The sequence below is a fragment of the Poecile atricapillus genome, chromosome Z (assembly GCF_030490865.1).
Source record: "Poecile atricapillus isolate bPoeAtr1 chromosome Z, bPoeAtr1.hap1, whole genome shotgun sequence".
Lineage (NCBI taxonomy): Eukaryota > Metazoa > Chordata > Aves > Passeriformes > Paridae > Poecile > Poecile atricapillus.
The window spans coordinates 45650087-45677329 of NC_081289.1; the positions used below are offsets into that span (position 1 = coordinate 45650087).

Consider the following 27243-nt stretch of genomic DNA (forward strand, 5'->3'; position numbering starts at 1 on the left):
AAGATCAATTCTTTTCACATCCTTTCATCTAAAAATGGTGGAAGAGATCCAAAACTACACTGAATGGTCCCAAGATGTCTGGCACAAATCACTATACAGAGCACTTTGTCCTCTAAATGCCCACGAGCAAGTTTGTCACAAAAACAATTCCTTTGCAGCACTTTATTTATGACTGGACTGTGAAGAGTTGAGACCATTTCTCCAGTCAAGGGTGTTCAAGTTTTTCACTTCATCTTTTGACACCCTTTCTCCCTTCCCCAGGAGCAGTCATCCGTGAGAGTGTCTTTACCTTGAAAAAATATCTGTTGCCCATGGGGAGGGTGGGTCCTTCTGCCTGAGTTGAACCTTGCAGGGCTCCAAAGGGTCTTTCCTAGCTTTGCATAGGTCCTCTGAAGGTTGGCTGGAGAACTATCCCACCTATAAGAAAAGGACTTAAAAAATGAAAACATACAACCTACAGCAATTATTTCACCACCAGAAATTATCTATCAGTCACTCAGTCATACATGGGTTTTTACTACTGGTAAAAAGGGGGTTTTATGTTTTAAGTACTCCTGCAGCATATAAATATTATTGTGATTCAAGTGTATTAGAGAAACAATTAGAGCACACAGCATACTTATCAGCTTGGAATGAGTGTACTGGTCCCAGATAAAATACAAACTCATTAAAAGCATAACTGTGCGTCCACAGAAGTCCAACAAAGTTTCAAATCAGATTTCAGAGTTCAGAAGAACATGAGGCTGTATTTAACCATAACGGATAGCTTACTATAAAGCATCACCATGCCTTAAACTTGATATATCACTGTTAAGTTAAAAAGTATCAAGTTCTTTCAACAAAGGAATTCTTGAAGCTTTTAATCTTACGGATTTTGCAGTGCTGCATTTCCCCTTGCTGTGGTAGCTCCAGCAACCACAACTTCTCGCTATCCACACCCTGCAATCCCACCCTGGTTCCCAGCTGTGCTGTGCTGAGTTGCTGAGCAGCATTCACCAGGTGTCTGGCCAGCAACAGGCCAAACAGAGCAGGCAATTTGCAGGTTTTCTCCCAGGGATGGTTTCCTTACTTACCAGCAATAGGAACTATATTTAAGTAACCTAATAACAAAAGGTCTGCTTATCTGAGAAAACGTTATTAACATTGAAGAGTAGAGTAAACCTTTGTTCTCATGGAACAGAGATACCCAGGCAGAATGATTGAATAGCCTTTATTGCCTTGGAAAACCTGCAGAAAGATTCTGTGTTAATGAAACCCACATAAGGAATTCACCACCTTATGTGAATTACCTATATAATAGGCAATACCTATGTATTCACCACCTTACACTTTCAAAGAGAAGCCTAGCAGCAGGGGTTTTTTCCTGAGCTCTTTTTGTCCATTTGTAGATGAATGGGAAAATAAGAAAAATCACAAATAAAAAACAAGGCTGCTATTCCATACAACAGCTGACTGTGCTGCCAATCCCACATGCCAGATGCTAAGCTGCCATGACCAAATCTGGTGCTGACATAAATACTGTCCATACTTGTAAATTAAAATTATTTTTGGATGCAAGACACATGCACTTTTTCTTTTAATCTAGAACGATTAGGCATACAAGTTTAAATACATACATTACTGTTAATCAAAATATTGTTCTAGATTTTCAAACATTCTTAATTATTTTGTGTAACAGGGATAAGGACAAAATTTGCTTTTTCTCTATTTTTTTTTCTTTCCTTTTTGCAATGCTCTTAAAAAATCTTACCGAACTTTCTGTACTATGTGATGTGCTTAGGTGGATGTCAGGATAAATTGTAAAGTTTATTTCCCTGAGAACCTTGAGTTCTGCCAAGTTAAATCTTCAGGCTGAGTGGGGTGTCCATCAGGAGCAGGTGGTGGCTCATATAGAGACAGGCTTAGCTGAATAAAAGCTTAGTTTCCAGTAAGATTCCCATTAGATTAGAAACAGGTAAACCGGAGGAAAGGACAGAAGACAGAGGAAAAAGTAAATTTCTGGATGCAGCAAAAGTGAGGGAAATACAGCAGAGATCTCTGTAACTCCAGACAGATGCTGCAGGCTACCTGTACGCCTCATTTTATACAAGTCTCATAGAAAATCACTGTCAAAAAGCTGCCATCCACTGCCAATATTTACACTGAAATCAACAATTTTACCCAATGTTACTAGGCAGCGTTGAGTGGTTCAGAGGTTTTCCTCTCAGGAGACAGCTTGTCAGTTATGTCTGCCTGAGAAAGAGGCTCAGAGTTTCCTCACCATGGACAAGCTGAAGTGGACACGGGAAAGGGTTGCTCAGAGAGGCTGGAACTAGGTAAGACCCTGAGAAACCTGATCTGACTTCACAGTTGAATCCACTTTTACCAAATGGTCTCCAACAGTCCCTTCCCATCTAAAACTCTTCTATGATTACCTGATTTTTTGATAAAACTTGGGGTTTATTGGAGTTTCTGATTGATATTAGTTGATCACACAGTGTCAACCAGAAATAAGCTTGCCTGTGTTTACCTTCGTTCATAACTTTTCTCTGTGCAGTGAACTCATTGACTACTATTTTTTCCATTACCATTTTTCTCTCATACTCACCTCTTCCCTACTGTCACAGAAGGATCTCCCTTCCCCCAGATATTCTGTCCTTGAGATGAAGCCTTAGGAAAACAAAACAAAACGAAACAAAACAAAAAAAAAAAAAAAAGAGCTAGACTCCCAGTTTAGATGTCAGGTTCAAGACCAAAGGACAGTTTTTTCCCCTTGCTCCATCCTAGACTATGTAATTTCCAGTGCCATATACTTAAAGGTATATAGTGTATTAATGTGCAAAACATAATTATTCAAAGATTTACAAACTGACTACTTCCTCACAAATTCCTGCAAAATGAGGTGCTAGGGGAAAATTCTTCATGAATGTTAACACAGGCAGTACTGGTTGTTAATTTTTCCTTTTATCCCTAGACATACATCAGAACATTTCAGAAATATCTGAATGCCTGACACCTGCTAATCAAGCACCAACTGAGGCAGAGAGCTAGTGTGGGATATTCTTGCTCCAACTGTGAAATATTTACAAGGCTATAAGCAACCAAAACCTGAAACCTACAATGGGAATTGTAGTTATCAGGTTATCAGTTATCAGGTTATCAATTATCTCAACAAAATAAGGCTTTACCAGCCCTTCCAAAATTAATCCCTTGGTCATTACTTTAAAATTGACATTACAAACTAACAAACTAGAGCATAAACTTACATGACAATCTGCCCTCTAACTTCAAGTATCTATTAGCCATGTACTATCAGTCCAAATTAAACCTAAAATCAAGTCTGGCTGAAATAAAATTTTGTTATATCTTCATCTAAATAAAAGCTCTGAATAGAAATGGCATGTCTCAAAAGCAGTGGCTTGGCTCAAGTGATGTTAGCTGTTACATGAATTTTGCCAAATATACCAAACTTTTTTTTTTTTGTCTAACATATGAACTTCTATTTACTTCAAAAACAACTGAACTATTTCTCCACAGTTATTGCAGGGCTCAGAAATATGTGAGAGAAGAAGATGACTGCTGGATCTCACCACCAGAGGTGAATAGGCAAGGTTGGAAAACAGGATGAGTACTGGCTACATGCTTCCAGTTTCCCAGCCAAAAGATCTGTAGTAATACAAAGATTAAATGATCCTGCAGCTACTAAGGGTACTAATTAAAAAAAGGAATAAAGAGCATAGATGACCTGATACCTCAGTAAAACTATTCATGCATACTGTTTGAGAACACGCTTTGATGTTTGGCTGGGTATAAGCCATGAGTAACATCACAAAACCCATAAACAACAAAAAATAAAAGAAACTGTGTGGGTACAAACTGTTCAAGTTGAAATAGGTAGCAATGGCCAAAGATGAAGAAAACAAAATTGCTCTAATATAAAAAACCCTGACTCTCAAAATTTAATTCTACGAGTTAAGAAAATTAACCTTTGCACTTCAACAGCCAAAAAAACAAACAAAAAAACCCAAAACAAACAAAAAACAAACAAACAAACAAAACAACAGAAAAGGAACTAGTATTTAAAACAGATTCAGATTCTTACTTGGATCTTAATCTTACCATTGTCTCCACTCACACTGACCTTTGCAAGATCCTACTGGACACTAGCATGAATACAGAAATAAGTTCTAGGAAATCCAGAGAGAATGGATTTATGTGAGGCCAAGAATAACCACAGAAGGTGCACAAATTATTCTTTCCTTGCAGCTTCTTCCAATGTGTATGATCATTATTATTGTATTGATGTCAAAAAACAGGGAGCTATATTTAAACTCCAAAAAAGGTACTTGGAGTTCAAAATGCTAATCATATTTACATAGAAAGGGAAGAAAACCTCATAATAACATACATATTAATTTTATTGACTTATTTGTGTTCATTAAAAGCAGATGTTCTCTGTAGCCAAAAAAAACCTTACCAGAAGAGAAAAGCAGACACGGTTAAAGCATGGCAGTTATTTTGCCCCACCATGTGTTGTTTTTCAAGCTTCTAGCAGTCAGATGGCTGATGGAAAATAAGCAATCATTTGTGAGGGCACAGGGAGTTATCAAATAATAAAGGCTTTGTCTGATAAAAACTGATTGGTTCTTGTGGCAAAAGAGCAAAATTCCTTCCAAAGGTTAGAATGGAATTTTTTTCCACTGCTTGGCATGTAGGCTTCCCATTTAAAATATTTTATTTACTAATGCAAACAAAACTTTGGGCTTTTTTATATATCCTTGAACACAGTAGTTCATATGATAATAAACTTACAGAAAATCAGCTGAAGGCAGATTTGACATTCTGACATCTGCTTTATAAATCTCTTCCTTCTGGTTACTTGCTGACAAAAATGATAGAGATGAGTATGCCCTGGGGAAAAAAAAAAAAAAAATGTAATTTGGATGCCATGATCTTAGCCTCAGATTTTGTATTTTAAATTTCTGCTAGATCTGAAAAGTCTTATTAACAAAATATATAGCCCAAGAGAGGAAAAAGTAAGATCAGTTCAGGGAACTGATAAGGGGATGAATTTACCTGTATAAATAATAAATGGAGGGATGTCCTTTCTCTCCTACATATTTAAAGCTTTGTGAACTGAGCAGGTCAGAAGACTCTAAAGTGTCATTTACCAGAATTACCCAATTTTAACTTCTGCAGTACCTACCAACATGACTGTTCAGTCTCTTATCAATTAAGTCAGCTCTAAATGAGGCTATAAGTGGTTATTAAGTGAAGGTACCTGCTGAAATCCATTATACCATAGGTACATGAGCATTAACAAAGCTGACTGCAGTCCTCCACTCTTAAAGGCAATATTGGCAAAGCCAATGTACAGTATTCCCACTTTTCCTTCTTCAGGGACTGGGCACGGTAATCCCATCTCGGCTGTTTTCTTTCTAACATGGTTTCTCAAGGAAATGAGGCTTGTGCAGACAGACTGTCTGTCGCTGTAGCTGTCTGTCTCCCCAGGGACTTCAAGTTTCAGCCAAACTTACAGAGGAACAGAAGTCTCAGACATAACGTTAGACCAACAAGCTTCATAAAAAAAATCACTGGGTAAAGGAGAAGTAACAAGCAAATGCTCTGATTGTGGGAAGAACCAAGCAAGTGAATGTGAGCTTTTACCTTTACTGGAGATTCCTTCTGGACAGGATACCCAGCAGATGCTCTATTCATATGGAAATCTTCAATAGCACTTTGTAATCAAGTGCAAATGCAAAGATTAAAAAAAAAAGTTTTCTTGTTTCAGGATTTGAAATAAATAATTGCTTTTTCAGAACACTGAAATGTAAACAGGGAGACAGAGAGGGTAAGTCTTTACCATATGCTCTCTCATGCTCCCAAACATTTCTGCTTTACTTAATGTTACTGGAGGTGGTGACTGAAGCAATGGATTGTGGAAGCTTCTTATTCCAGCATAATAGTTTTTTTCTACCAATAAGAAGATTCTTCTCTCCTTTGTTTGTTGGGTAATCATTTTTCAAAATACTTTTTTCCTCCACTTTAAAATCAGTCTCAAGTTCTAGACCTGTCAATTTTTTTCAGATACATTTGAAGTTCAAAGTATAAGCTGTCTTGAAATATTTTCTGATTATTCTGAATATATTACTTTTTATCAGTTCTCCATTTTTCAAAACCCAGATACTCAGATGCTATCAGCCACCACCCAGGTGTTTTGGAAATGAATCCCTATTAGAAAAAACTACAACCTCCACTGAGTACATGGACAAGAATACATAGTATGTTCCTGAATTTACTATTAATGTATTCATTTATATACAGGCATTAACTGCTATTTTGAAACTGGTATATGATCAAAGCCATAATTAGGTCTCATAGCTTTTGTCAGATCATATGCCTCAAAAGAGCCAAATTAAAAAAAAAACAAAAAAACATGTTTTTTTAAATTAGTTTCCCTTCTTACAAATATCAGGGTTTAAAGAGGACTCTCAGGCATCCCTTACTATGAACTCAGCCTAAAAGAGATACTGATTCTGACTTCTACCTCTGCACAAGACTGAAACAGCAGGACAGGGAATTCCAATTTCTGAAAACACAAGTTTGCTTCAGAGCAAACTGCTTTGAACAACACTGCAATCCTTTCTGTCCTGAAACTGAAAAAAAAGCAAGGTTTTCTGCAAAATCTGAAGTGGATCAGAAGCATGCTCCAATGAGGGGTCACCCCAGCATTCCCAAAGTCACTGCAAACAAGAAGGCACTACACGGTCATTATGGAGATAATTATGCAGTTGCTGCAGTGGACTGTGTTGGTTTATGGTTGTAACAAAAAGAATAAGTAGCATAATAAACATGAGTCTGCATACAAACAAAATTCTACCCTTGTAGTCACCTTTGCTGCTTTCAAGATGCATGGTTATGAATAATGGGCAATGTGTCCTTTTATTTCCAGATGATATATTGCCTAAAGAAACAAGCACAGAAGCTGCCTTCATATCCAGGATCTTAGTGACAGTTCTGAGCAGATTTTTCCTTATATCCTTTTTTTCACAAAAGTAACAAATATTAATGGATGGTTGTGCTCATCCCTGTTATTATTGAAGCAAAGTCAGAGCAGTTTTAGCTTGGATTACTATGGATCATAACAGCCTTTTCAAAGTAAGCACTGTTCACCAAAGTAATATACAATTTTATTTCTTTCCTACTTAGCTCGCCTATGTTATTTGTCAGCCACTTGCTAAAAGCTGGTGGTAAAATCTCTGAATTAAATCGGACACAGGCTGGGCAAAAGGCATCATAATTGTTAGGAGATTTGGTTTCTTATTTTATAAAATGTAAAAATAAAAGATTGGTTCTGCATCTAAAAAGTATTTGTGTTGACTTGCAGCAATAACTCATTGTCATAAAGAGTTACAGATCTGAAACTCCCTTTTGAAGGGATTTGTGTCAGAAACTTGCCTGTCCTTTTCAGACATGTAGCTACACCCCCACACACCCCCTGAGCAAATTCACAGCTGCACTAGATGTGGTGTCTTGGTGTCAGCCTGGAGAATCCTGTGGTACTGTGAGCTGAGGTTCCACACTTTGATCTCAGAATGGAGGCCAACAGCTCACACCTCGGGGAGAAGGAGATGCAGAGGAAGGCTGCACTGATCTTCTAGATGGGCTTTTTAATTGCTTTTGTTTTGTCTTCTTTTTTTTCTATGCAATGCACCACCTCCTGTGCTTTCTCCTACTCTGTAAGCTCAGGCACACACACCTGACAGATCATGTCTAACAGTGACCATTCATGACCATATTCAGCATGTGGGGTCTTGGAATGAGACAGAAAATGTGCAGAAAAGCACCATGAAAAGTATGAGGGGGAGCAGGACGTAGGAGCCAATTAAATGAGTCACACACTCAATATAAGATACTTCAAGAACCTTCTCAATCTCCTACCAGTGCTGCATATCCACAAAATGGATTTGAACTCTAACTCCTGATACATACAGCCACTCTAGTGCTGTATCCATGAACAATTAAAGCCGAGAGTGAGATTGTCCATCTACCTTTACCTCATGACTATAAATATTGCAAATACTTTATATATTGCTGTGGGGTAGTATCCATGTTTCATTAGAAAATCCACTTGCATATTCTCTCTTTAGATAATATTTTACAGTTACTGTAGAACGTCACTACACTCCATTATAATGCAAAATGAAGCTGGTGTTCTGAAAAGATTTCCTGCTTTATTTTGGATATGTGAGAGAGACATAGTGTTCCAAGAAATAAGTAATGCCTGAGGGCATGCAAAATCACCTTTTAAAGTCCATTACCCAGGCTTATTTGCATGAAGAACTGCATTTTAAAGGTTAAGTTACCTGTTATCATAGAAAAGCTACTATACTGCTTTAAAATAGACTGCTCAAGGCCATGACAAATTATTTTCCCAAATGTCCTTACTTTTAAAGGCTCAATTCAGTGAACCAATAACTTACTGTTAATTTGTAACATTTTCTCAAGTTCTGCCTACGGAATAGAAAATTAAAATAAATTATCCTCCAGTGCTTAACAATGCCTTCCTTGCATATAAATATGTTCTGAAGATTTGAATACTGCTTAAAAAGGTCTTTGGGTGTTTTTGAGGTCTGCAAATTCAAAGACTCACAGACCCCAAAAATCCATAAGGCACACAAAGCCACTGACACCTCCATTTTTCCAAGCTTTGATTTCAAGAGCAGATTTTTCTCAAAATGAGAAGTCATCTCAGAATGTTCATTTATTTTTCATTCAATGTATGAAACACACTTTTGAATGGAGAACATCTCAGTTTAGGCTCTTTCAGTGTTTTAGAAATTATCCAGGACATAAATTGCATGTTCAGTCAGTAAGTTGATGGTGCCAACACAGAGCAAGTAAAATAAATCAGTTTGATAAACAGAGATATTTAAGATGTATCTGATGATATTTTCCCTGTCTTTGGTCTTATGAAACCCTTGAGAAAACAAAGACATCAGGGAAGACTGCAATTAACAGCAAACCTGCCAAACTGAGGGACTGATATTTTGAGTACTAAAGAGGCATTTGAACGTAGAAAGGGCCAGAAGTCAGGGGTATATTAACAAATAAAAGTAGTATAAAGAATTTATTCTGAAATATACACACTCTTAATGAGAAGCTCAAGTTAACAGTAACCATTCTTACTCCCTTTTCAACAGTACTTACCAGCTGATGGCATTTTTGAGGATAGAATGAGAAAAGATGGCAGTGGTGGATAGGTGATGTCTTCAAACATCCCCTCTAGATCTGCAGAGCTATGAAAGGGAAAACAGGGAGTAACAGAATATGCGTGAGTGACAGGAAGAAAAGTCAGTTCTGAATACCTAAGTATGGAAAACAAGGAACCACCTGTCCAGGTATGGAGTGAGTACAATCTTCTCACATCACCACACTGGGTGTGGGTCTAAAGACCCATTTTCTTTGTCCTCAGTCTAATAAATAGCATTCATTCCATGTGGGAGTAAAAAAGGAGGGGAAGGGAAGGGAAGGGAAGGGAAGGGAAGGGAAGGGAAGGGAAGGGAAGGGAAGGGAAGGGAAGGGAAGGGAAGGGAAGGGAAGGGAAGGGAAGGGAAGGGAAGGGAAGGGAAGGGAAGGGAAGGGAAGGGAAGGGAAGGGAAGGGAAGGGAAGGGAAGGGAAGGGAAGGGAAGGGAAGGGAAGGGAAGGGAAGGGAAGGGAAGGGAAGGGAAGGGGAGAAAAGAAGTCTGATTCCTTGGAGACTGAGCAGTCTGGTGAGTTGTGTCCTGGTAGAAGAGTTGTTCTCAGGGTGCAGCTTCAAACTGGTTGGAAAGCAGAGCCAAAAGGAATCATGGAATGATTAAGCTTGGAAAAGACCTCAAAAATCATTGAGTCCAAGCTTTGACCCAACACCACCATAACAATGAAGTTATAGCACTGAGTGCCATCTTCAGTTGTTTCTTGAACACTTCTAATGCTGGTGACTCCACTACCTTCCTGGCTGATGTTTAATCACCCTTTCAGAGAAGAAATTATTCCTTATGTCCAACCTGAACCTCCCCTGGTGCAACCTGAGGCCATGTTCTCTCATCCTGTCACTAGCTGCCTGGTAGAAGAGATGGGCCCCCACCTGGCTACAATCTCCTTCCAGGTGGTTATAGAGAGTGATAAGGTCTGCCCTGAGCCTCCTTTCTCCCATGCTAAACAAACCAGTTCCCTCAGCCACTGTCATAGAGTTTACTCTCTAGACCCTTCACCAGCCTCATTGCCCTTCTCTGGACTCACTCCAGCACCTCAGTGTCTTTCTTGAAGTCTTCTTCTAAAACTGGACACAGGATTTGAGGTGTGGCCTCACCAACACCAAGTTTAGAGGTGCAATCATTGCCCTGGTCCTGCTGGCCACATTATTTCTGTTGCAAGCCAGGATGCTGTTGGCCTTCTTGGCCACCTGGGCGCACACTGGCTCATGTTCAGCCACTGTCACCAGCACCCCCAGGTCCTTTTTCACTGGGCCACTTTCCAGTCACTCCGCCCCAGGATGTAGCATTACAGGGGGTTGTGACCCAAGTCAGGAAATCTTCCTCCAAACACTCCAGGAATTCCCTAGACTGCCTCCTCTCCACTGTGTTGAGTTTCCACCAGACATAAGGCAGGTTAGTCTCCCAGAAGAACAAGGGCTAATGATTGTGAAGTGTCAGCCAGCTGCTTAGAAAATAATTAATTCACCTCATCCTGCATGGTCTATGACAGACACCAGGATGTTTTCCTTCTTAGCCCACCCCCTGATCCTTACCCATAGGAACTCAACCTTATCATTTTTGGTGGCTTCACCTTGGCTGGATGCCAGGTACCCACCACGCCACTCTAGCACTCCCCCTTCCCAACTAACAGGGTGAGAAAATAAGATGGAAAATTATTCATAGGCTGATGAAAGGCAATTTACTAAAACAAAAGCGAAAGTTTGCATGCACATGAACAAATAGAAAAAACAGTAATTTTATTCTTTACTTCCCACCAGCAAGTGATGTCAGGCCACTGCCCAGGAAGCAGGGTTGCAGCACATGTACTAATTGCTCAGGAAAGCAAACACTGTAAATAATGAAAGTCCCCCACTTCCTCCTCCTTCTATTAGCTTTTACATCTGAGCTGACACCATATGGTATGGAATATCCCTTCAGTTGAGTCAGCTGGCCTAGTTGTGTCCCCTCTCTGGATCCTACCCCCCCCCCCAGCCTACTCATGGGGGGAAATGCTGAGAGACAGGGCTGATGCTGTGTTGTGTTACCAACACCTTTCTAGCTACCAAAGCAAAGACCATCACTGTGAGGGCTGCTGTGAGAGAAATGAACTCCATCTCAGCCAGGCCTGTCTGCCACAGCTATCCCCACCAGACCTGCTTTTTGTTCTCTTCATCTCCTGAGGCATTGCAGGATTCCCAGAGTCACACAGACAGGGCAGAGGACATGTTCTGCTTCAGGGCATGCCAAAAGTTTTAGAGCCTTGACAGGACCAAGCATGTGTGCTTGTGTCTCACAGTGAAGTCCAGAGAGGATCCAAGGCCCACATGTTCACCACTAAGCTAGGCCCACTAGCTGTTGTCAAACTGGTGTAGACTTTACTGAAGATATTTGTGCCAGCTGGGAGAAGAGGACTCCCCTCAGGTACTCATAAATCTGCTTTTAAGTCCTTGTGCAACTTGCTCCCTGTCTTCTTCTGGGGACTCAGAGTTCATGCAGAGTGACTGCAGGTCACATCTTAACCCTAACCCTAACCCTAACCCCCAGACTGGACTTGCACTGAAAGAGAATTAATTCAGGATGGAGAGAGGGGAATCACAAAAAATGGAATATGACTCTCTGACCCTTATTACTGTGTGATATATAATGGCTATAATGTATGTAACCAGGACTTAAACTGAAGGCTGGAAATTCTTATTCCTGCATGAGCACTATGGCAGAAAAATCATGTCCTTGCCAGATGCAGAGTGTAAGAGGACAGGAGGAGGATGAGAATATCCCTTTCTTCCAGTACTCTGCCTCCTAGTTAATCTCTAGCACAGTAGTTACATTGCTTGTTCGTGAAGGTATTGTAAACTCCCTGTAGCCAAATGGCTTTTGGAAAAGTATTTTAGTGACCAATTTCATTATATAACTGTAATAAATTTGTGGTTTTAATTAAAAAAAACTCAATATTGAAGATACTAGAGGCATTTCTGTACTTGTGGGGCTTTCAAGATCACATAGTAAATATTGTTATTAAAAGACCTTATCAACCCCATCAGTCTGTCTGGCACTGCAGAGGATGTGAAAACAAGCACTGAAAAGCTTCCACTCTAATAGATAGTTTGGTGCAGGGGCAGGGAAACACAGGCAGGATCCTGATGGTTTCAGAAGGAGCAGACAGCTACCAGCAATTTGCTGCAATAAGAATCTCTGTTGGTGATGCCAGAAACCTTACATTTGTACAGATTATCAAAGGAGAGGTATTGCATCCTAATTAATATACTGTCAGCTTCACACAGCTTGTGTCCATGTACGACCAACAAAGATTTTGGAGAGATACTGTTTTCACATAAGTGCTGTTTGGGAAAGATAAATACTAATTGTTCTCATCCAAATTAGATTTTAAAAAGTAATCTTCCTTCTAATTTAGTATGCAACAAGTGACAAAAGCACCTTTATGTTGTGAAATAGCACAAAGAATTAGATTGCATCATGCCACGTTCAAATTTGTCAGCATTCAGTGGGAACAAAGAATTGCTAGGCTTTCAACCAGCTGTTTCGAGACTTACAAGAATCCTGTGGTTCTGAACTCCTTTCAGACTGTTCGATACATCCCTTGATCATGATTTCTCTGCAAAGTCTGCTTATTGGCAGATGGCCTCTCTCTGTAAGCTAAGCAACTCATGAAAGTTTTTTTTTTTTATGAGTTTTTTCATGCCCATCAATTTTTTGAGCTTCTGGGCCCTGAGATCTCCAATATAAAAAGCAGATCCCAGTCAGCATTAGCAAGAAAAATAAAACTGGAAATCAAAATTCTAATTGCATTAAGTATTGGACTTCACTTTCATCTGGATCCTGCCTTCCCCAAAGCAATTATTACTATGTCCAGATCTCATGGCTGGAATCTAAATAACAGCTACAAGCAGTACTTTCACCTTGCTCTTACTTATCCTCCACACTTACTGAGGTCTAAACAAGCTGCAATAAAAACCCTTAGCATTTTAAAACCAGTTTACTTTAATAAAAGTGTGCACAAAATTCATGAATGGACAGCTACTGCATATGCTAACAGAGAAGGAATTTTAATTCCATAACTTAAGTCTTTAGGAAGAATTCAGGCTCAACATTTTCAGTATTGAAAGCAGGGGAAAGACTATAAAAGTGATTACACTTTTCCTCAGACTGTATTGGTAATGTGATCAACTTATATTTCACCCAGTATTTTGTAGTATTAAGGTCATCAGGAAAGTTTAATGGTTTAGTCTAAATGAAGACAACAAGCTTCTTTAAACAAATGAATATTCCAATGCAGAGTCTGAAACAAATCAGTGTTCAATCGATAACCTCAAGATTAAAATTACTTCAGTGCTGTATAGCCTAACTGCATAGAAATTCAGCACAAAATAAGAATGATGAATAAAAAGCTGGATTTTTATGATAAGGTAGCTAAAAAAATCTTTTAAGTCAATAGCAGTAACACCTATATCTCACCTTTGGTATATATTGGATTAGATCTTTAACATATACCTAGTATCATACTAAAGAAGTTTAGTTTTCCTGTAGGGTGAGTTCTACAATAAGGAGCCTTTTAGCATTATATGTAGCCACGAACCCTAACATTAAAAACTGCTTTGCTATGTGCCCTTAAAAGAAAAGTGTGATTTGCAGCAGCTTTAATATACAAGCCCATTTGCTGAGAACTGTTCTATAAACTGTATGTCTGGACGACAATAAATCCATGATGTCTGTTATTTGCTAAAGTAGCCTGTGTTCAATTTCAGTCTCTAAATGTAGGATACTCTAAATTATGATGAAAATGTCGTGAGAAACTTGGCCGGGGGAGGTTAAAATAAGTGTGAATAAGAAGTAAATGTGTACTTTGGCTTTCAGCTGCAGCTTTGCCTCTTCATGATCTGGTCACACTTCTCAATTTGATTTGTAGCAGTTCTCCCACAGATTCCATGGTCAAGAGAATCCCTGTGCACGGCAATTAATTTTAGATAACGCCTTTTATCATTTGATAGACTGCCCTGCTCTGAGTAAAGCCTAGTTCACCACGGATCTTCCGTGGGGTTTGACCATTTAATTAACCAGAGGACAATTTCTAGAACTAACACAATGCCTTTTACATTTATCCGCGCCTCACGAACACCCCGCGGTTCCATCTCCGCACACGGGGAGTTTTGATGCATCTTTAACGAGGAGCCGGCTGCGCCCTCCTCCCACAAAAGGGGCTTCCCCGGGCTCTGTGCCCCCCTCCCCGGGCGTCGAGGAGGTGCATGCGGGCTGGGTTGGGCGCAGGGCAGGGCAGAGCCCGCCCGCCCTGCCGGCGGAGCGCTCCCGCTGCCGGCGGGGCTGAGGCGGGCGCGCTGCGGGGCCCGAGCGGGCGGGGCGGTGGCGGCCCCCGGCGGCGAGGGGCGGAGCGGGGGCAGCGGCCGCGCTCCTCCCCCGGGACACCGACGGCTCCGTCCCGCTGCCGCGGATGCGCCCGGGAGGGCATCGGGGCAGGCGGCGTGGGGACGGGTCGGGTCGGGTGTTGCGGGGCGGCGGAGACTGGGAGGGCGTAGGCAGGAGGGGATAAAAACCCCACTGTGTCGATACTGTGACTGGAGTCTCCTGCCTTCCCTGCTCACCCGGCGCCGGTGCCGAGCTCCGGGCCTCAGCCCCGTTCCCGGGAGCAGCGGGTCAGCGCTGCCTGCGTCCGCGGGGGAGCGCAGCGGAGCCGCTGCCGTCCCGCAACTTCCCCCGGAGCCGAACGGAGCGCAGCATGCGGGGCAGGGGCTGGAGGCGGCGGCGGGGCCGGCATCGCGCTCCCCGGACATGAAGCGGCCATCGGAAGCTCCAGGTAACGCTGCCCGGAGGGGTGGCGGAGCAGACTCCCTCCGGTAGCCGGGGTAGGACGGGGGGTAGCGTCCGGAGGGGCGGGAGTCAGGGCTGAGGGGCCGCCGGAGGCGAGCGCAGCCCGGCAGCGGGCCGAGGAGACCTGGTCCCGGCCTCAGCCGCGGAACGGCGGCAGTGGCCGCGCCTGCCCGGGAAAGTCGGTCAGAGACCCTCTCGGAATGCTTGTGGGTGCCCCCGGCCCGATGCCGGGTTAGCCTGCTCGGTCTCCGGGCTCTAGGAAACTTTGCCCTCCGCCGACTCCCAGTAGGAGTCTGGAGCTGCAGCAGGCAGTCCCCGCCGTGAGACTAGCGGGAGACCCCCCCCAAATCGTATGCACGGGGGTTTCTGTGAAGTTTAGCCCTCAGATAAATTCTTGGAGGCGGTGAGGATCTTCGCTGGGCAACTAAACTTTGGTAAGATCTGACATTGCTTGGGGACTGATTACTGATGCTGTAATAGGCGCTGCCACTTAACATTGCATTTTTTCTTAATTATTTGCTGATCTCCTTAGCAACTGAAGTAATTTGCAAGGTTGAAGCTTGGTTGCAGCTTGATTTACAAAGTAACGTGGCAAAAGGGATGAATTTGTTGTTTCACTGATGCATATTTCCCTTTTACTCTCTCAGAGGGATAAGAGCTGCAGAGATGTTGACTTCATGTAGCTGGTACTGCTATAAAGAGACTGTTGATTAGTCCGACTGAGGCTCTGCTGTACGTCACCCAGTTGCTCTACTGTGTTTCGGTTTTCTTTAAGACAAGCGAGTTACCGTATTTTAAGAAAAAATCTCTCTTCAAGGAAATTCAATGTTTAGTGAGGGATTAGCGAGAGATGATAGTTTTATCTGGCTAAGGTTACTAGGACAAATTAATCTCTAATTCAGCATGATTGAGGTCTGGCCAGATGCTGGCTAGAGAGAACACTCCATTTGCCTTGCTGATCTCAGGATCAGCTTGCTGCAAATATGATGTAAAGCCATTTTTTCATCACTGTTAGGTCCTGCACCAAGCACAGTTTAGCCCAGTTCAGGGATTAGGCTAGTGTATCAAGACATCTCCCAGATGTAGCTCACCAACGTTGCTGTTCAATCCATCATGTCACTAAATCTCATGGATTACGATGTTTGGGTAATCTGTGTCTGTTGAGTCAGAGATGCTGAGCACAGCTGTCAGGAAGATTTGATGCAGAGTGCCTTTTCCACTCAGGAGTGATAAAAGCAGAGTAGAGTCTGGAGACTGAGGCGAGGTGGCTGCTGTGTGAATATTTTCTCTGACAGTATCACACACACACACAAGGAATGCACATTTATGCAGACCTTCCTTAAAAATGTAACTTTTAAAAATACTAATTGCATAGGATGCCATTAGTCTATATGTAATTAATGGGTGTATCATGTCCTTGAACAGGATTCATAAAGTTGGGACTAAAAGCATGAATAATTATACTTGTATAATATTGTTGCTATAATTTAATAAAACCCCATTCTAAAAATCACTTTTGCTTCTGAGTTCATGAGGAACCTTTGTCAAAGGTCATTACAGAAAACAAAACAGGGCTGTGAGAAAACAGAACACCTGAGCCGTCACTTTATTATTTCATGTATTGTTATATTGGACTAGTACAGCCCTAATTCATCTGGTATGTAGACTGGTGTAAGGCGAGAGAACCTGTGTGGACATTGAAGACAATGAGAGGTGCAGAGATGTATTAGTGTCTTGTGGGCTGCTGAGACTGGGGTGAGACTCAAGAGAAGGCTGTGACTACAGGAGATGTGATGCAAGGGAAGGAGGTAAGGGATGTAGAAATGGTGTGAACCTTCTGCATGATGAACAGAGGTCTTGAATGTTTTCCAATGCTTGATCTCTCCAGGGGCTCAACACTATTCCTGCAGTAGTACAGCAGGCAGCAGGGTTGTGTGCAAATACTTGCATTTTTACTGTGCAGAAAGTACCAGCTAAATGTGGGAGTATTTGTATCACCAACATACACGAAAATACTTTACAGTAGGAATAACATCTAGTAATCCAATTTTATTAACAGTGAAAAGACTAATAGTAGTGTTTGCAAAATCATTCAGGTGAATTGTGATCTCCAGTCCAGTTTTTTGGTTAAATTAAGAGATGTGCTACACAAAGATTTTTTAGCAAAGTCTCAAATGAGCTGGGAGAGGTAGTTTGGTGTACAGGTTCTGTTGGAGAAACAGCAGTAAGCCTGAAGGTACTTAGAGATGATGAGAAAACTAGTGTAGATATTATTAATGTCACATCAGTAGGAGAGAGAACCCAGAGAAAGAAGAAAGGCATGTTTAGGACATTAGTTGATCTTCATGTGATAACTGATGGTGAGACTGTATGTTGCTTGGCAGTCCACTTTTCCATCAGCAGGTCTAGGTGCTTGTTGCTTTTAAAAACAAAACATCAAACAAAGAACCCCCTCAGAAATAAACAAAAAAGCACCACACACATACACATAAAAAAGTTCAAAACCATGAACAAAATTATAAGCTTCTCTAGAATGTGACTGATTGTTGTCAATTTTGCTGTTTCTGACCACAGAGGATTTTCCCTGTAATCATAGGATATGTCCCGCCTTTCTTCTTGAACAGTTAAGAAGCATGTGTACCATTACTGTTCAGATGAATCATCTCAGGGAGTAATGTGTTTTTGGCACTGAACTTAAAGTATTGCAGTTCAACATCACAAAGAAATTATTTCTTTGAACAGAATTCAAGAACAAAACTCCCAACCATGCCCTTCACTTTACTATAAATAAGAAAAGGTATCTACCCAGCTCATTAAGAAATAATGGTGAAGTACTTGGCCAAAGTTGGTTGGCACATGTTAGCTGATAGTATTCAATAACAATATCTCTCTTGAGAAAATATGCAATATTGAAATTTGTGAAATCAAGAAAAGACCTGAAGTAGTGTCACTGGGATGAAACAAAATGCTGAGTTTTTAAATATAGGGCTAATTGTAGGTTTTGTTCTTCTTGCCACTTAACACGTTACAGCCCAGAAATGTTTATGCAGACATTTTGAGTAAGTTCAAATGATCATATACCCTATAAATATTTATGTTGAACGTGCTTGGCTTTGCAGAACATCCTGGGTAATTTGTGCAGAAGATATGGGGAACACAGGTTGAAGAGCAAGTTGCAGCTCAACAGTCCTACTCTCCAAAAGAGCAAAGAACCTGTTGGGAATGTAGGCACTACACTGTGAGTCGGGTGTGGAAAGGAAGGCTTCTGCTCATCAGAGTACTCTCTGAATACTCTTGTATGTCCTGTGGTATGTTTAGGATGTTTATAATTTGGATTTTCCCTGCCAGACAAGGCAAGTTATCTGAAACAGTTTTCATTTTGCAGCTCCAGTCAGCTTTGAAAATGGACAATCCAGTTTTCAGCCCATGTGAACTGTTTTTGCTGCTTAGAACTAAAGGGTATTATGCTGATCTAAACCATTGACTAATTTGTGTCTGCCCATGGTATTTGATTGCAGACTAGCTTGGAGTTTCTGATGAGATAATTGTAGGCACGGAAAGAAGCAAACATGCAAGGTTATCTAGTATTAATTTTGGTAACTCTTACAAGCCTGAGCATTGATCTAGTATGTCCCATTTGGAGTATCTCCAGGATAACAGTTACATTCAACGTGGGAGATGAGTTCTTTAAGTGCCCTTCACTTGTTACAAGTGCAATTATATTAAAAATTAGGCTGCATAGCTTGCAGAATCAGGCATTCACATGTTAGTGGGAAAGGCAACCTTTGCAGCAACTGTTCATCTCCTGTTTTGTGGATGCTTTATAATCCAGTCTTCAGGCGTGTGGTTTTATGGTAATGTGGTTTTCAGATGCCTTGCTTCATGCAGTAGACTAACTAAATGAGCAATTGCTAAATACCTTTTTCATCTGCCAGTGTTTTTTCATTGTGCCTTATGTCTGTATGCCATACAAATTCACACTGTGGTACAGATTGATTTTTGGTGGTAGTTTCTCTAATGCTTCATAGGTTTCACCCTCTAGAAGAACTTCTATCTATTAATTGTTGCTATAGACTACCTAACTAGCAAAAACAACTAAGTAAGGAGCTTAGGACTGGTTAAAAAAATACTCCTCTGGATTCCTAGCTTTTCATTGAAAACCCCATGCGGTTAGAGGCTTCAGGAGACTTTAAAAGCCTGGAAGAATTTATGAATCCTGATTTAAACTTTAATTCAAACCAATCCATTTATTTTTACAATATTTCTATAGCTAAAATCATGTTAGTATATCCCTTGTATAAACAAGGGATCCCTGTGAAATCATAACTGTCATGGATGGAGTCATGGCATTTTGACTCTCATCTCAGTACTTCCTTAGATCAGTCCGTCCCAAATTTAACATGCAGAGGTTCCTTATTTTAAAAGTGCCAAGCTGGTGACTGTAATATGTTCATTATTTTTTAATAGTCACCAGTTCAAATAATTTGCCTGATCTCACAGGAATTTTGTGACAAAGGCAAGGACAGCTGCAGTTCTCAGGGATAAGGATTTATCAAGCTCTTGATGTAATCACCCATTCTTTTCCCTGTTCTTCCTCAGAACCTGTGCACAGTGTCAAGAAAGGTTTTGGGGGGTAAATTTAGAAATCATGTAACCAAGGACTGTATATAAAATCTAAAATGGAAATAAAAATGTAATTCTGACACTTTGCTTTTGAGCATTTGACTTGGCAGTCTTGCAATTCTCTTAATGTTTTTATATTTTTTTAGTGAAAACAAGGACGATATATATAAGTTCTTTTGAAAGGTGAAATGTCCTATTTTCCCTTTCTGCCTTCATATTTTTTCTTCTAATGGATCATTAGAAGGTTCAGCTCTTCAGTTTTATAGCACATCTTCTACCACTTGACTTAAGAGTAGATTTGTCAGCAGAAGACAGCAGCCTGTCAGATTGGCAGAAGGCTACAGAAGCGGGGAAATAAAGACCTGAGGAGGAGTGAAAATTTCTGGTTTTGGCATATATTAATTAATTGCATCAGTAATCTTAGGTCCTTAAGTAGCAGATGTAAATTCTCTGGAGAGGAGTGCTCCAAAGTTTACCTCCTGAAGCTCTTGTCTTCTGCATAGTCCTTTCCTTTACACCATCCTCATCTGCTTTTCCAGTCTTGTGTGCCTTAACTGACTTCTGCATCCTCAGACTACCTCCTGCTCAGTTTCTTCAGTAACAGTGATGATACTCCATTAGCATCCACCTCCCCTGATTTTTCACTTCCTTCCCTACATGTCTCTTACCTTTCTCTCTCTTTCCTTCTTTCACTATCCCTCTGCCCTGCTGCCCTCCACCATGTAGGTCTTGATTTTAAGTTTTTTGCCCTCAAGTCTCATCTTTTCTTCATCCATCTTGCATCATCAGAGAATACAATTTCTTCTTTTATTCTTCTCCTTTCTGTCTGAGGCTACTTCTTTCTCCTCATCCCACTGTCCAAAGGCTCCTGGCCATAGCCACTATCAGCAGCATGGAGCAGACATTGCAGGGTTTGTCCTGCTCAGATACTGCTCCAACAGGTGGCTGAAATTGGAGAAATGAGTTTGAGGATAATAATGTGGGGGCTGAATACCACATCTGAACTCTGAAGGGGTCATGCAGATGAACTCACCTGTGAATTTACTGACAAACTCTAAATAGGTACCAGGGAGAGCAAGAATGAACAGAAATGTTTATTCCTCTGCAACGTATGCGTACATTTTCCCATAAGATGATAAAAAGTGTATCCCTTAGCACAGAGTCCCCACTGTGCCAAATCTTACGTCCCTGTTTCAAACAGTACTGACTCTAAAATAGTCTCAGAAAATAGTATGGTTGGGGTTTTTCTGTCTACATAGGAACAAAATATTTTTTTTCTTTACTAAGTTTTGAGAAACAGCTGACTCATCCTTACTGAATGTTCCCGAAACTTATGCCTGAGGTAAGCAATAGGCATAAATTTATTCCTCATTACTTATATTGGCAAAGGTGGAAGAAGCAGAATACAAAATATTGTTATTGAACAACCTTAATAACTTTCAAAATAGGCTTTTGCTACTTGAACCATAAGTTACTGAATTAAAAAAAAAAAAAGAAATTGGTATGACATTTAAAGCTAGGCAGGCTGAGAAAATTCTTTGCTTGAAAACGTGTGACATTTTCTGATTGTAAAGAAAAGCATGTTGTAACTGCTTCCCACTAGACAAGAAACAACATTTTAGAATGAGGCTTTTTCTTTCTTCTACTGGGAATTCTATCTGTGTTGGTTTGGAAACAGGTAGGGGATGCCATTGCCAAGTCATACTCCACGGAGGAACATTTCTAATTTTTTTTTAATGATCAGAAATTGCATTAGTTTGTCCAAGACTCAAGAATAGTTGCATTATTTTTAAAGATAAAAAATACTGTATCTACAGTATATATATTGACACATGAATGCAGAATTTCATGTTTACATAAAATCAATGTTAAGTTTACCTCACCTTAGGACTAGATTTTACCATTAATTGAATGAAACCGTAAGGATTAATTCCCTGTTTTTCAAAAGGCATAGGATATGATGCAGAGTACAAATGGTAAATGTTAACGTGCTGTACCTCTGTATCCCTCTTTTGACAGCAACGAGTGCAAAGGTAACTGCACAAGTAATCTGTGGCAAGGAGCACTGGGAGACAGCTGAAAGACAGTGACAATGTCTTTAAACTGGTGGACACTTCTTACTCGACTTGGAGTTTTTAAAGTGAACTGCAAAGGACTCGCATGCCTCTTGGTCTTCACCGTGAGTGTTTGTGGCAGTGCCCCGGGGATGTGTCCAGCAGCCTGCATCTGTGCCAGTGATATCGTGAGCTGCACAAATAAGAACCTCACTCGAGTGCCAGGAAATCTTTATAAATCTATGAAAAGGCTGGATCTGAGTTATAACAGAATCGGGATTTTGGAGCCTGAATGGGTCCCAGTGCTGTCTGAGAAACTGAACACTTTAATAGTCAATCATAATAGCATTAGCAGCATTAGTGCTGGAAGCTTTTCCACAACTCCAAATCTGATGTATCTAGACTTGTCATCCAACAGCCTGAAAACATTGAGCAGCCCTGTGTTTCAGGAGCTAAAGGCACTGGAGGTTCTCCTGCTGTACAACAATCAAATAAACCAGATCGAGTCTTTAGCCTTTGGAGGATTGTACAAATTACAGAAACTGTACCTAAGCTACAACTTGGTCTCGCATTTCCCACTGGACTTATATGTTGGAAAACATAAACTGACAGACCTTGTGTTGCTGGACATTTCCTTTAATCACATCCAGACAATGCCTGTTCAGCGCCTGAGTTCAGTGCCAGCCAGACAACTGAGTGGAATTTATCTTCATGGCAACCCATTCTATTGTGACTGTGTCCTGTACTCCATGCTAATCTTCTGGTATCAAAGGCATTTCAGCTCAGTGGTGGACTTCAAAAATGAGTACAGCTGTTTGTTGCAGTCAGACCCAAGAGGTCATAATCAACTGCCTTTGCTGCATGACAACATTATGAATTGCTCTGAAAGTACTGTCAACAGCTCTTTCCAAGCCTTTGGGTTTATTCACGATGCCCAGGTTGGTGACAGGCTGATTGTACACTGTGACAGCAGAATCGGCGATATGGGCACACAGTTTGTTTGGGTTAGTCCAGACAATAGATTGCTGGAGCCAGACAGGGAGACTGATAACTTCAAGGTGTTCCCTAATGGCAGCCTGGAGATAACAGATGCCCAGCTAGAGAACTCAGGGCTGTATTCCTGCATTGCAATAAATAAGAAAAGACTATTAAATGAAACCATAGAGGTCAGAATAAACGTTAGCAATTTCACAGTGAACAGGTCCCACGCTCATGAAGCATTTAATACAGCTTTTACCACCCTTGCTGCCTGTGTGGCCAGTATTATTTTAGTGCTGCTGTATCTCTATCTGACCCCCTGCCCATGTCAATGTAAGGCAAAAAAGAAGAAGAGGAAGCTGAACCAAAGTAGTGCCCACCCATCCATACTGAATTCCACACTGCCGCAAGAGCTGCCAGCTGATGAGAAGAAAGCTAGCACTGGTAAACGGGTGGTTTTCCTGGAACCCGTGCACGAACCAAAACAGAGTCAGAATGGGAAAGTAAAACTGTTTCCTAATGACAGTGTCAATACAGAGAGTATCTTAAAAACTACTCGAACAAAATCCGACTCTGACTCTGTCAACTCTGTGTTCTCAGATACACCTTTCATGCCGCCAGCTTAGTTTGCTGCCTGTGTTTGTATCGTGCAGTTCCATTTCTTAATACCTCCTTTGCCTGTAGCAATCCATCAGGACAAACAAATAAAAGAGATAAAATGTTTTAAAAAAAGGTATGTTTTGTCAGTCCTTGATCTGCGTCTCCTCTCTGTAGAGGCCGTGCAACAGTAATACCTCATTTGGGAAAAGCGAACGGCTTGTCATTATTGTGAATAAATTTAATGCAAGCTTGGTTTTACTCTGGCCCATACACAGCAATTTATTGTGCTTGTTTAGAGACACTTTCAGTCCATAGAGCTGACTCTGCAGAGGCAGGGCTGACCCCTATGCAACACTCAGTCATGCTGATAACTCAGCTTTTCTGAAGTGTGCACAAAAACAACTTATAGCTAAGGAGAAAAATGTCCAGACTTTCTGCAATTCCTTTCACAGGCTCATCCAGTCTTTACATAAAATCACAATGGGAAAAAAGTCATGATTTTTCTTGGACTGCTTGGCACAAAAGGGTTAAATTTGCCACCAAAATGCCTAGCAGCACTGGCTAAATTTTTGTGGCCTTCAACTGATAATGTATTTGCTTGAAAACATTAAATGAGGGGCATTGTAATGATTTTATTCAAAATATAGTCACAAGATTGCATGTTTAAATATGGTTGCATTTGTTCATAAATGTTTCATGTAATGAAACAGGTAAAAGTTAACATGCTACTTTTGCTGTTGCCTCAGTCAAAAAATGGAAGTTGTCAGATATATGAGGACTTACACAAGTCAGCAGTAACTAATTAAGCTGATAACTGGATTGGTTATAACCATTTGTCTTTACCTCCCCTGCTCACTGTATGCTTGGCATCATGTGTGGTAAACAAATATGCCACCACCACCAGGGCTCCTTCTTAATTTTAGGGGTGAGAGACTTCTCTTCAAAGATAATTGTGAAATTGGGAAAATATTTTAATTTTTTTTTTCAGTGGCACGTGGTTTCTGTAGCCTTAGTAAATTTGCTTCCTAAATCTTTTTTCCTAAAAGAGGAAATGCAGTATTTGGACAAACTCATGAGAATATAAAAGATTTTAGACACTATAAATTCAGAAAACACAGATTTTACCTAGACTTGGCCCTTGTCATGTATGTACTGCTTTCTTTCTTGAATGTATCATAAAGTTTATGGGTGGTAAAACTGATCTGGACTGGTTATGCAATATAGGTTGCATGAAGTGTGTGTTGTAACGAGCATTCTGTTCTATTAGCTTTTTCGTTTTCTGTTAAATGTGCCTTCTTTTTCTTTTTTATGCTTGCTTACCTTGGGCCTGGGCTGGACTTTTCCAGTCTTCCTCACATTGATAAGTAGCAACTTCAAAGGAGTTTCTCAAGTAATTACAACTTACCAAATACAAGTAAATGGAGCATGTCTGTCTCATTCTATTTTGGGGGAATGTACTGAAAGGATAAAGGATAAACTCAATCAGAATCAAAGGGCTACATGGTATGGCAACTTTATTTTCGAGAAGCTTACGGTAACAGCCACTTGCCATTTTTTGTGATTTATTTTGAGAGGCGTGTCAACATGCTAAAGCTGTTGATTCTGGCTGAGCCAGAGCTATTGATTTGCTATGGAGAAATCCTGATGTAGCTAATTGTTTGAAGACAAGCTATCTGACAAACAGATTAACTCAGAAAGCAGTGTATCTGTATTGTGTACAAAGTATGTGGAATTATAAAAAAGCTGGAGATATTAACTCAGATATTCAGGAAAGTGGAAATTATTTTTCTAGGGAGAGGGTAATAAATACTGAGGAGAGGAATATGACCAGAATTTTGGGTCTATTATTTGTACATTTATCTGTGTAAATTTAAAAATAGCTTCAACTGTCAAGCAGGTTAGTGTCCTTTCATAAAGCTGTTTCCCTCTTTTATCTGTGTATACACAGTAACTCAAAATCTATATTTTTACATAAAAATTATGATGGAAAAACAGTGATTGTCTTTGCTAGAATCAGGTTGAGTCATCTGCCATTGTGGCAAAGGTTTGACATTGTCTCCTTCTCAAAGGTTTTTAATTTTTTTAAAGATTTTAGTAAGTTGCATGATCTCCTGCTATTTCACAGGTATGGTTGGTGATTGAGTGGATGATGTCCTCTGTGTTGTGCAAGAAGATGACAGGTGACCCAGGGCCAAAGGGCTGAAATGGTGGTGAGGCAGAGCGGGAAGCAGAGTGACAAATATTCTGCAGACAGTTGTACAGATCAGTTACAGCTGTGGGCAGATGTTACTCTCTGTTGTCATACATCAGGTTGATTGACCCAGTTTTCAGTGTTTACACAAGAGCGCGGATGGGCAGTTCCAAATTGGGCAGAAAAAGAAAACAGGCGGCTGTCAGTGTGTGTGGGAGGCATACACACTTCTCCTTATCAGCTACAGCTGAGCAGGTGCACGCCACTGCTCCTTCCAGCACAGGGCAGTGGGAGTATGGCATATCGAACTCACTGAGCGTCTAGAACCTGTATGGTAGTCCGAAACAAAAAAAGGGAGAGAGCCCTCCTTCCTTTCCCCCGCAGGGCTGCTGCCCTGCAGCAAAAGCATGGGGATTTGTGGGATCAGAGTAATCCTGACAGATGACTGGAGAAGCTGAGCATTGATCTAAACAGCAGATACTCACTGTGACTGTTAACTGGCTGTATTTTACTGATTCCTTCCAAGTGCTCACAGTTGAAACCATGAGTATGAGCAAGGTGGTAAAAACAAAGCTTTTGAAAGATTTGCCTTTTTTGCTGCTTCTTTACATTATCATAGCCTCATGCATTCAGTAGGTTTAATGAAGTATGATGAAGATTTTTTTTAATAATTAATGAATATTTATCTATAGCACCAACACCATAATCCACAGCCCCAGTCCTCTCTTGTCTTGGAAGGCTGTGGAAAGCCACTGCAGCTATCATTTCCTCTCCTTCCACAGCAATGTGAGCCCCGTCGGGGCTGTGGGCAGGGAGCCGGTGCTGCCATCCAGCTCCATGGCCTTGCAGCACCCTGGTTGTCCATGGGCAGAAGGGGCTGCTCAGATGCCACCCTTGCAGCTCTGCTGTGCTCTACTCTCCTAGAAAGGTATTGTTGACAGTCCTGTCATACAACCATGTCTTCCCCATTAGTCTGTCTTGGATTTCCCATTGATGTTTCCAGCAACTACAAAGAAGCTGAATGATATTTTTAATGCAGAGAGAGTGCAGCTCTGTGAGGTGTTGAATGCTCTGGCACCAGTCCAGGCACACTCTTAAAATGGGTTTTCAGTGAGGCAGAGGTACCAAGCTACTGGCAAGAAGCCTGTGACTGGGCCATGGTGTCACTTGCTGCCTCTACAAGACGCCTGGAGTGAGATATTCCCCACCATGCTCTCCTGACCTCAAGGTGCTTTTTGTCTTTCCAGTGCCTGATACCATGCCACACAAGGTCATAGGCAGAGCTCTAAGCTTTAGTTTAACACTGTCTTTTTTCGTGGGGGCTCCTTTGAATATATGTCCTCCACCCCTTTATTTGTGGTAAGCAGCTTTTCTCCTACTTGAGGGTCTATCAAATTCGTGCCAGCTGTCTCATGGATCAAAAATAAGGGTAAGGTCTGAAGGCAGCTTTGGGAAATTATGTCCCTGCCTCTGTCTGTTTCCAGTACCACACATGCCTGCAGGCATCAGCTTCTGTGGAGTGTGTTGGAAACAAGTCATGTAAAACCAGCATGAAACCTCTCAGGTCAGTCTGGAGTGCAACAACAGCAGCTGCACAACCACTTTGTCCCCATGTTCTTTATCTGTAGTGGCAGGAGACAGGTAAAGCTGCTAGCTGGTCATCTCTTCTGACCTTGGTAAGATTCAGTGTCTGACTCAGATCACCTGACTAACAATGAACACGAAAAATATCTGACT

The 27243-nt window shown here is 41.0% G+C and overlaps 1 protein-coding gene and 1 long non-coding RNA gene across 2 annotated transcripts; one reads left to right on the forward strand and one right to left on the reverse strand.

Annotated features, from left to right (window-relative positions):
* Positions 1-295: 295 nt before the first annotated feature.
* Positions 296-5729, reverse strand: LOC131573744 (uncharacterized). The gene is made up of 3 exons (XR_009276236.1): positions 5647-5729; positions 4792-4890; positions 296-417 (listed from the first exon to the last, which is right to left on the reverse strand). It is a non-coding gene; the product is annotated as an uncharacterized LOC131573744 (long non-coding RNA).
* Positions 5730-14716: 8987 nt separating this feature from the next.
* LOC131573743 (amphoterin-induced protein 2-like) lies at positions 14717-23443 on the forward strand. The gene is made up of 2 exons (XM_058827969.1): positions 14717-15046; positions 21703-23443. The coding sequence occupies exon 2, from the start codon at positions 21776-21778 to the stop codon at positions 23339-23341; it is 1566 nt and encodes a 521-aa protein (XP_058683952.1). The 5' UTR covers positions 14717-15046; positions 21703-21775; the 3' UTR covers positions 23342-23443.
* Positions 23444-27243: the final 3800 nt, after the last annotated feature.

Bases quoted from the DNA above. Each gene is read 5' to 3' on its own strand.
- LOC131573743 (XM_058827969.1), top strand. From the start codon at position 21,776: ATGTCTTTAAACTGGTGGACACTTCTTACTCGACTTGGAGTTTTTAAA.